This window comes from Gadus macrocephalus, chromosome 20 (assembly GCF_031168955.1).
Source record: "Gadus macrocephalus chromosome 20, ASM3116895v1".
Lineage (NCBI taxonomy): Eukaryota > Metazoa > Chordata > Actinopteri > Gadiformes > Gadidae > Gadus > Gadus macrocephalus.
Window position 1 is genome coordinate 8,070,308 of NC_082401.1, and position 7,900 is coordinate 8,078,207.

The 7,900-nt window shown below is 46.2% G+C and overlaps 1 protein-coding gene across 1 annotated transcript in view; it reads left to right on the forward strand.

Moving 5' to 3' along the window:
* The first annotated feature begins 5,955 nt into the window (after positions 1-5,955).
* LOC132448899 (insulin-like growth factor-binding protein 2-B) overlaps positions 5,956-7,900 on the forward strand; it is a 17,086-nt gene continuing 15,141 nt past the window's right edge. The window contains 4 exon segments of the mRNA XM_060040452.1: positions 5,956-6,785; positions 6,787-6,828; positions 6,830-6,847; positions 6,849-7,033. Coding sequence (XP_059896435.1) covers positions 6,651-6,785; positions 6,787-6,828; positions 6,830-6,847; positions 6,849-7,033 — 380 coding nt within the window. The 5' untranslated portion in view covers positions 5,956-6,650.

The following is a 7,900-nucleotide window of genomic DNA, read 5'->3' on the forward strand; positions in this document are numbered from 1 at the left end:
TAGAGAGGGAGAAAAGAGTTAAGGCAAGAGAGGGAAACGATACACGGAGAGAAAGAGAGACATGGGGCGAATAGCGCAGAAGGGGGGGGGGGGGGGGGTCAGGGTGCACTGTAATCCCACAATCCCTCCCTTTATAAATAACGGATGTCCGGTTCCCCTGGGATCCTCGGGAACATGGGGTCTACATGGCGAGGAACCCTGGTAGTCATCGTGGGTCTTGCAGGAACAGGGTGTGTCACGGGACGAGCGGGCTAAGCGTACGTTCATCTTATTTATTTACACACCGATGACACAAGGGTGGAACGGGGGGAACAAATGACGCAATCCTCAATTATCTCAAAGCGCCAAAGTAAAATAAATATAAATCGAGCAAGAGACAAAAAATACAAAAATCAACATTTCTCTCATAAATAATTTCATTAATTGCTACATACCATGGTTTTTAGATGGTGTCCACTCCCTAAATCCTCCTCTTCATTGAAAAAAGTAAAACAAACAGAAAAACGTGAAACAGAGTGGCAGAAGAATACCGAAGGCTCCCGTTGGTTTTCAAAACTCCCAAGTGCACCTGTTACGCCGGACAGATGGACAACAGCAAGAAAACCACCACCAACACAACAAAGTGAGCGCTCCTTCTGCTGTCTGTGTGTGTGTGTGGTGTGTATGTGTGTGTGTCTGTCTGTGTGTGTGTGTGTGTGTGTGGGTCTGGTGGCTCTGCTGTGTAACTGGAAGCTAACCGACTTATGCAACAACAATGGACAAGCTGCTTCCTTTCCCAAGCGCTTTGCTTTCCCAGGCTGCCCCATGGCCATATACTCCCCCACGCAAACACAAACACACACGCAAACACACACACACACACACACACACACACACACACACACACACACACACACAGACTCCCCCGGAGACCGGAAGGAATTTGCTGGGTTCAAGTGTCCATATAATGATGAGAAATCGTATAATACCTCCTTATGGTTAGCGGCTATGTGTAATGGCTATAATATTTAGAGGTCCACCCGAGGTCCAGTCCTGCCGTAACTGTAGGCATCCTTGTGCAAGATGCCCTAACCCCCCCCCCCCCCATTGCTCTTTAGAGGAGTTTTTTTTTTTATCTAATAGGCCTATATGTGTACTTTCTGAGCAGATATACCATCCATCAGAAAATACAAAATAACATGACGATTGTTATTTCAGCCGTCCACCCCAATGCAAAGAATCCATGGTAAGCCCCTCACCAAAACACAAGGTCTGGTTTCTGAACCGCAGCCATGTCCACGTCAGGATGCACATGGTCATCTTAATCAAGAAGATTCTTCAGGGCGTGGTCGACGCGACAGCTTAAAATGTAATCACAGGTAAAAAAAACCTGTATACATTTGGATTTGATAGGGTGTGAAAGATTTTAAAAAAAAAATACATGTTTTGTTCATATCAAGCGTTAGCATTGTGGTATGCGTTAGCATCATAGCTATATTTGAATACATTTACATTTCCTAATAATATATTACAAAACAGACGTGTGATGGACTGTCAGCTGCGCAGCCAGAGAGACAGGCCCTGCCAGTGTATCATTTCGGGGTTTCAAAATGTATCACCCTTTGAAATGTATCTGGATTAACTGTCAATTGCTTTTGATAGAAAAGCATATTCTAAATGAGCGAATAGTGAATGATGATGCTTGTCGGGTGGTTGATATTAACCGAGGGCAGCTCGCAGACACATTAAAGCGTGACTGTGACTTTTCCCTTTCTGGTGGAAAGCGGTAGTGACACACAGTGGCGTGAGAGGGTTTGGATGTTGAAACAATAGTTTTAGGTTGTAGAATACAATGTGTGGATAATTTTTGTGATGTTTGTTTGGGCTGTGTTTCTTTAATCATTTTGTTTCTTAAATATGTTGTTAGAGGAGCCAACGTTACACAAAATCCATCATAATCAAAAGGTGATTATATTAATCTATTACACGGCTCTTCTTAAAGGCGACATATCATACCACCAGGTGTGAGTGTGATTAGCCATTACAAGCAGGTTTGAAAATGTGCAGCATTGTGACATCACAGGTGGGCGTGTCCACCTAGATGTGTGCTGGATAGATCAGTCTACCAGCCTACCCAGTGGACTGTAGCAAACGTTGCTCATCTATTCGTCACACATCTAGGTGGACATGCCCGCCAGTGATGTCACAATGCTGTACATTTTGAAAACGGCTTGTTATGGCTAATCACACTCACACCTGGTGGTATGATATGTCCCCTTTAAGGCTGAATGCTCCGTTCACTTGAATTATTTTTGCATAATTGACAATTGCTAAGCATAATTGACCACTATCAAGGAAAGTGGATTTTTTTGCCTCTGATTCACGTCTTTCGTATCACTCCGAAGTAGTTACCGTACTTATAAACCCCAGTGTATTCTGTTGCGAAGCGATGTCAACGTCTTTGGCTAATTATTTCTCTGCTGATCAACACTACGAATGCTAACAAATCAATTGTAAAGACACACTGTTTGAAGTTATTTTTTTGTTTTGGCAAGTAGCCGTGTAATAAGCGGAATATGTATAGTACACCGGTCATTACCGAAAGTGAAGCAAGACCCCTCCGCTTCGTGTCGGGGTCGGGTTCGCCCTGTCGGGGCTTATTTTCCCGATAATGTCCGGAGTTCTATACATTATCCCTTACTTATTGATTACATTTGTGCTCAAAATGATCTGCACATGTACTTCCAGTCTTCATGCATGGGCGTGTGTGTGTGTGTGTGAGTTTGTGTGTGTGTTTCGTTTGTGTGTTTGCTGCCCAGCTTAGGTGTTGCGCTTACCCTTTCTCAAGAGGGAAAGTGAGAAGGCTCATGTCATTGCAATACTCTCCGTTCAGTCTATAAAAACGCCTCAGAGTGACATTGAGTTAAACCGTTTTTGTATGTGCAAATGTTTCCACTAATTGTGTCTCGGGTTGTGTGCTCTGTTTGTGGAAGTTATGAGCCCTGTACAACAAGATGCTGAATTATATTTGAGTTCAGCCAAGAGAGAGGGAATTTGAGTGTTAAGGTGCAATTAAAACGAAGGAGAAAGATTAAATGCGGAGCAGAGTCGCTGGAAAGGTGTGTACCCGCGGGGGGCCTTGTTACGGAAATATTATTGGCCAATCAGCAGTGGGTGAAAAAGAACGGCGGAGTTCAAATAATTTAATCTCACATCGCTCCATCACACACACCCGCAGGCGCGCACACACATTAAGACACAGGTACATGCGCACATAGTTACAAACACAAACAGGTAAACACACACGTACACACACACACACACACACACACACACACACACACACACACACACACACACACAAACAAACACACACTAGCCAGATAATTTGCCAAATCACACAGAGACTTTTCTGTGTGATTTCAGATCCGACCACAGACTGGTATAATTTCAGTCACACACAATGTTCTATCTGGAGATCTGAACTTATCCAGTATCGATGTTCAGCCACGAGTCTATCTCTGTCTCTGTCTCTCTCCCCCTCCCTCGCTCCCTGTCTCTCTCCCCCTCCCTCGCTCCCTGTCTCTCTCCCCCCCTCGCTCCCTGTCCCCCGCCCCCCAACCTGTCTCGCTCTCTCTTCTGTCTCTCTCTCTCTCTCTCTCTCTCTCTCTCTCTCTCTCTCTCTCTCTCTCTCTCTCTCTCTCTCTCTCTCTCGCTCTCTCTCTCTCTCTAAATGATATCCTTGAGTGACGAGTGGAAAATGTGACCACCTCAACGCGGTATTCACTTTGTCTCCGCTGAACGGCTTCTTGAAAGACGGACCTCACAGTTAAAATAGCTTTCAGCGCCCCACCGTCACAGTCCCTCCTTTTAAGTGTCAAATTAAACGTTTGTCTAAATTGTTTAGCAATTTCCCCCCTTCATTGTTGTTGGTTTTTCGCAGTCGCCACGCAACCCGTACACATAATATAATCAAAATGTGCTTCCGAGAGAGCAGGGGACGTTGCGAGGGGCCAGCCATACGAAAATCATTTCCATTCGGGCTAATTGACGGCTGTGAGCTAGCGGGCCAAGCAGCCGATAGACACGCTCTGCTTGTGTGTTTTTAATGCCCTGCGTGTGGAAAGTTATACACTGTTTTTATTTTTTTCTCTTTATGGTGGGTAATGGAAAAAAAAATCCCCCAAGTGGGCATGGTTAACCTGTAAAATAACCCCTAATCTGGTCTTGTGGTGTCAAACAGTTGCCCCTCTGTAGGTTTTATGTTTACATTTCCGTATGACATAGGTTTATCCGTGCAGGGTAAACCTGCCCGCAATTTGTTGTTCCCACAATGTAATGACATAACTGTGTACATTTTCCTGGACGGGCAACTTAATGTATGTCGCACGCACACGCACACACACACACACACACACACACACACACACACACACACACACACACACACACACACACACACACACACACACACACACACACACACAAGCACATAAACAGACGATTATGTACTTAATTTTTCTTTACTATAAATACATTTATGCAATGTTGCAGTCAAGTAATTTTGCCAGACCCCCTTTTTTTCACTTCACTTCTTTCCATTCCTAAACTAGTCTTTAAATACTCCACTGATAGTTCTGAATCCCAGCCCCTCACTGCTCCTGTTTGGAATCACATTTCACTGAATTAGTCATAACATTTCCATTTAGTCAATATAGCCGAAAAACTGTCTACTACATCTGCCGAGAAGTAGTGTGTGTGTGTTTGTGTGGTGTGTGTGTGTGTGTCCATCCTATCTTCTTCGATCACCAACTTTTCTTCTGTTAATGTTTATTCATCTGTATCATATATTTTGAATTTCAGTGCCAAATTTACTGCTATTACTGCTTTGACACCTACATTTCCTACACAGAATAAATGATTTTATCTCAATCTTAAATCAAGAACACAAACGTGTCGTATCCAACGGCAACAAAACAAAACATCTGCAAGTAATGTCTCTAACCTTGTCTGACTCTGACATATTGTTGACGAGAGACAGTTCTGACAGACCAACCCCCCCCCCCACCCCCACACATCTCCCCTCCTTGTTTTTTAGATGCATGTCAGTGAGGAGCAAGCTGTCATAGGTAGACTGTGGACATCACAGATCAAAACCACTAGCCACTACACTATCTACCCTCCCCCCTCCTGCTGGGTTACTAAACACAGTGGGTGTTGTGGGGGGGGGGGGGGGGGGGGGTCAATTCCAACAGTACAGAATGGTTTTGGGGCTGACCAGGCTTGAATGAACCAGTGAATGACGGATGGAGAGCAACTTTGGCTCGGGGCAAAAGGTTGAATTAACCCAAGAGTGTGTAAATGTAAAGTGCTAAAGTGGCCTTGTGCATGTTCTCGGCACTGAAGGCATATATTTCCCCTGGAAATATTCAGCGTTTTTATTTTTTTTCTCCGCCCTGCTTTTAACTCAAAAACGTGTTTTCCTTCGTCACAGGAGAGGGCGGCAGTCCAGCGGGTTGAGGCGCTGTTCTGTGTCTGTGGTCCCGGGAGGTGTGCGGAGGAGAGCGGACCAGGAGGGTCGTCCGGTCCAGGAGGGGAGACCTCGTGGACTGTCCTCTGGAGGTTTGGAGACTGGGTCCGGGGTTTGGATCATGCATGCTGATGATGTGTCTGAATGAATGATGTGACATGCGTTCCTAGGCAGTACTTAAGGCGACGTTGATGGTTCCTTCCACACTTTGTACTACTTTGGTGTTCGCTCTCTATTTTTGTCTCTTTCCCGTCTCTCAGTCTCTCCACCTCCTCTGTCGCTCTTCCTCTCTCTTTAATTCTCTCTCTTTATAATTCCCTCCCTCTGTCCTTTTTTTCTTCTCTCTCTCTCTCTCTCTCTCTCTCTCTCTCTCTCTCTCTCTCTCTCTCTCTCTCTCTCCTCTCTCTCTCTCTCTCTCCTCTCTCTCTCTCGCTCTCTTTCTCTCTCATTTGTTCATTTTTCTCTCTTTGTCTTTCTCTCTCTCTCTCTTTCAACTCCCTCTCCTGCTCTCTTCTCTCTCTTCTGTTCAATCCTGCTTTGGGAACACATATTTCCACTTCAATATTGCACCGTTAGGTCATTCAGATCCCTAAACGCTGCCAAATAACAGATCATTGACGATGCATTAACCCCTTTTCCACACACACACACACACACACACACACACACACACACACACACACACACACACACACACACACACACACACACACACACACACACACACAAACACACACACACACACACACACACACACACACACACACACACACACACACACAGGAAAGCACAGAATCCTCCTGTTTATATGATAACCCTCGTGAAGCTAGTTAAATGACTCACACAAAGTCGTCCGGCACGGAGCAGGCACTAGGACCCTGCAGCCCGGCCACGGCGCCGAGGGCTCCTGTACCTCCACCTGTTTGCCCGCCCAGAGCAGCTGAGTAGCTGACCGGCACGGGTGCAACAACAGTCAGGTTCACCAGCCTTATCTTCCCAGAGATAGTGGGGGGTCAGTCAGTCAGTCCAGTCAGTCTGTCAGTCGGCTCGTCCCTCTAAAAAAAATAAACAAAAATCCCCCCCCCCCCCAACCTCAACTTTATTCCTAAAGGCTAAAGCTTTCCAGTCGGTGGAGGCGAGGATGGTTGCCTGCTTCTCCCTCACCCGGGGGGTCCTGCTGCTGGCGTGGCTGGCCCTGCCCGGCTCCCTGCTGGGGGGACTGGTGTTCCGCTGCCCAAGCTGCACGGCCGAGCGGCTGGCCGCCTGCCCCAAGGTGATGGCCCGTGTGCGGGGAGATCGTGCGGGAGCCCGGCTGCGGCCTGCTGCCCCGTGTGCGCCCCGCCTGCAGGGGGAGCCGTGCGGGGTGTACACGCCGCGCTGCTGCACGGGCCAGCGCTGCTACCCCACGGCGGAGGCCGAGCTGCCCCTGCAGCAGCTCATCCAGGGCCTGGGCCGCTGCGGGCCGCGGCAGGAGGAGGAGGCGGCGCCGGCGGACCCCCCCCCCCAAGGGGCAGGATGCCAACGGTGAGTGGACGTGGCGGGAGGCGGTGGTTGGGGTTAGCATTGTGGGTAGCATGTTGTTCAGATTCGATGTGTTGCTATTGGAGTTTGTGTTATTATTTCTGTTGTTTGTATTAATTTTTATAATTAGTATGAGTTTTATGATTGCTGGAATGCCTTATATAACTTTTCCGTTATTTTGTGTTTTAATGGTGTTATGTATTGTAATTTTTTAGCATTTATATGAATAGTAGCAGTAAAGTAGTATTGAGGTAATATGATAAGATAAGAGTACTAAAACAGGGCTTTATTAATCCCAATGGGGAAATGAGGATGTCAAGGGAGAAAGTACAGGACTGTTAATATGGATACCAATAGTGGTAGTAAAACTAGTAGTACAAGCAGCAGTGGTAGCCTACTATAAGTTGTGGTGGTAGTAGCATACTAAGTTTGGGAAATAGATTCCAATACATGGGTTGACACAGTTCATGCCTTGAGAGCCAGTGTGCTGCATTCTGCCATTCAAAGTTCAGCAGTGTGTTATTGCACAAAAGTCAACAGATCATGGATTATAATCGATGCCACCACACTGATACATTTGCACAATGGTACACTTATTGCATTTTTTCCACCTTCATAAATCTGATCCATGCACATGCGCTTTAGGCAAACACAGAAATATGGAAGACACTTATGCATTCACAATTTTGATGTCAAGGAGGATCATCTTAATATGCTGTCAGGAACAGTCCAACACAAAAGAGTTGTTTTTGTTTAAGTCACCAACATCCTCCCCCCCCAAAAAAACATGTTTTATTAAATCGAAGGTGAATACTGCGGAGAATGGAAATGTTGTGCTCACAAAGAGTTAGTGGGACAAAGGGTCACGAT